The 2,885-nt window shown below is 41.8% G+C and overlaps 1 protein-coding gene across 1 annotated transcript; it reads right to left on the bottom strand.

The window, feature by feature from the left end:
* Positions 1-886: 886 nt before the first annotated feature.
* LOC146884683 (uncharacterized) lies at positions 887-2,167 on the bottom strand. Its single transcript, XM_085675972.1, has 2 exons — positions 1,928-2,167; positions 887-1,663 (listed from the first exon to the last, which is right to left on the bottom strand). The coding sequence occupies exons 1-2, from the start codon at positions 2,165-2,167 to the stop codon at positions 887-889; spliced, it is 1,017 nt and encodes a 338-aa protein (XP_085532098.1).
* Between the last annotated feature and the right edge of the window lie 718 nt (positions 2,168-2,885).

The following is a 2,885-nucleotide window of genomic DNA, read 5'->3' as shown; positions in this document are numbered from 1 at the left end:
TATTCGTGATGATATTGTGTGGGATGCCATACCTACAAATGATTCCAAACAAAACGTTGTACTTGTTTGGCTGTGATGGTGGCAAGTGGTTCAGCTTCAATCCATTTAGATAAATAATCAACGACGACTAGGAGGAATTTCACTTGTCCCTTTCCTAGTGCGAAGGGTCCAACGATGTCCATTCCCCCATTTGGATAGCGGCCAAGGTGATGATATGTGATGAAGTTCCTCTTGGTGTAGGTGCGAGCAGGGGCCGTGTTTTTGACAAGGTTGGCATCTCTTAATGAAGATGGTGCAATCAGATGCATATGTACTTCCTGCAACATGGTTAGTGCAATCTGATTATATAACATCAAAATCAATAGGTACAACACCCAGAGAGTCAAACTCAGTAGATTCAAATTCAACATCATCCACATCATATTCAGCATCAAAATCAGAATCAAGAACATCAATGCATGCAAACTTAGATAACTCAGACACAGATGAATATTTTAATGCATGCAAAGAGTGGAAATCATAAATAAGTCCATCAAAAGCATGATCAATGATATCAACATGAAAAATAGAGTGATCCTCAAAAGGATGTTTCATGGCATCCAGAATATTAAATCGCACAACAGTATCATCAAACTCCATGGACAAAATACCTGCATGGACATCAATCTTGGTTCGTGCAGTTTTCAAAAATGGTCTGCCTAAAATGATTGGTGCAGAACCATGTGAAAATCCCTCTTCCATATCAAGAATGTAAAAATCAGCAAGGAAAATCAATTTACCAACACGAACCAAAACATTATCAACCAAACCTGCGGGGTGGGCAACACTTCTATTTGCCAACTGAATCACCACACCCGTAGGTTGCAAGGGTCCAAGAGAAAGAGATTTAAAAATAGACAGAGGCATTACATTTATTGTTACTTATGATGCAAGGTACACAAAATGTACATGGGTCCTTGCACTTCTCAAGAATCTGAGGAACAAATTTACCTATCAATGCTGACACATTTCTTCCCATGCTGATCTTCTCATTCCCCTTTAGCCTCCTCTTGTGCGTGCATAGCTCCTTTAAGAACTTGGCATATTTGGGAATCTGTTTGATGGCGTCCAAAAGAGGTATGCTCACCTCCACCTTCCTGAATGTTTCTAGGATCTCCCTGTCAACCTCTTCCATCTTCTTTCTTAGAATGGCTCTTGGAGAGAAAGGAAGAGGTATGGAAGGTGCAATAGAGTTAGAAGGCGTAGAAGTCACACCAGATGTGGAAGAACCAGCTGCATGAGCATCATGCTTTTTCTGAAGTGTGGCAGGATCGACTTCCTTTTGAGGTGTAGGCTCAGGAGTGGGAACTTCAATGTTCTTCCTAGATCTCAATGTAATGGCACTCACATTTCTCGAATTCTCCATTGTCTGTGATGGCAACTTGTTAGAGTTCTGAGCTTGTGCTTGGTTTAGCTGAGTGGCCATTTGCCCCATTTGATTTGTCAAAGTTTGGATTGAGGCTCTAGTCTCCTGCTGGAATTGCATATTCCGAAGTGTCATCATTCTAACAAACTCTTCTAATGAAGTAGAAGAAAAAGGTGCAGGTGGGGCAGTAGGAGCTGGTGTGGGTACAGGTGGAACAGGAGCAGCTTGTGCAAGTGCAGCTCTTTGTTGTGGAGGTGGCTGCACATTTTGAAATTGTTGGTTTTGCTGCTATTGGTTCCCCTGGTTTCCCCATCTCAAATTAGGGTGATTCCTCCATCCTGGATTGTATCTGTTTGTTGACAAATCATGGTTTTGTTGCTGGTGTTGGGGCCTATTGTTGCTGAAAATATTAGTTGCATAGGCCTGAGGAGTATCCATTGGTGTAGAAGAAGTAGCAGCCTATTGTTGCAATGCTGGGCAAGAGTCTATGAAATGATCAACAGATTTACAAAGGCCACAAACTCTTGCAGCTGAAGCTCTCTGATTGGAAGCAAGTTGATTGACCAGTGTGGTAAGAGCATCAATCTTACTCTCCAACTTCTTGGTGTATTCGGCTACCCCTACATCATGAACTCCTCTAACAACTATGGCATCACTCCTTGTGTAAAATTGTTGAGAATTGGAAGCCATGTTCTCAATTAGTTGCCTAGCTGCAGCTAGGGTCATGTTACCAAGAGCACCACCACTTGCGGCATCAATCATGTTTCGATCCATGTGGTGCAGGCCTTCATAAAACTATTGCAGAAGGAGATGCTCAGGGATTTGATGGTGGAGGCAACTTGAACAAAGATTCTTGAACCTCTCCAACTCATAGAGGGTCTCCCCAGATTGTTGCTTGATGCCAAAAATTTCCTTCCTTATGGTTGTTGTCCTTGAAGCTTGGAAGAATTTGGCAAGGAATAATCTCTTTAGGTCATCCCAACTCATGATGGACCTAGGTGCAAGGTAGTACAACCAGTCTTTTGTATTGCCCTCCAAGGAATGAGGAAAGGCCTTCAAGTATACATGGTCCTCCTGGACATCTTCAGGCTTCATAGTGGAACACACAACATGAAACTGCTTCAAGTGTTTGCACGGGTCCTCACCAGCAAGGCTATAAAACTTTGGCAACAAGTGTATTAATGTAGTTTTTAACACATATGGAACTTCCTCCTCAAGGTATTGAATGCATAAACTGTCATAAGTGAAATCTGGTGCAGTGAGCTCAATCATGGTCTTTTCATAAGGTGGAGGAGGTTAAGCCATGTTATTAGTATCAAAATCAGAATGCTCACAATAAACAGTATGCTTAGAATGCAAAGAATGAGGAGTATCAAGAGTATGATGAGAATCAGAAGAGTCAGGAAAAGTCACTAAATATTCAGCATGCAAAGATAGATTCCTAAGATGCCTACGTACTATGTGGAATGTCCTATCAATC

The sequence above is a fragment of the Vigna unguiculata genome, chromosome 7 (assembly GCF_037176805.1).
Source record: "Vigna unguiculata cultivar grain cowpea cultivar isolate G323 ecotype 2 chromosome 7, ASM3717680v1, whole genome shotgun sequence".
Taxonomy (NCBI): Eukaryota; Viridiplantae; Streptophyta; class Magnoliopsida; order Fabales; family Fabaceae; genus Vigna; species Vigna unguiculata.
Note: the sequence above shows the minus strand (reverse complement) of the source record. Positions and strands in the feature narration are given on the sequence as shown.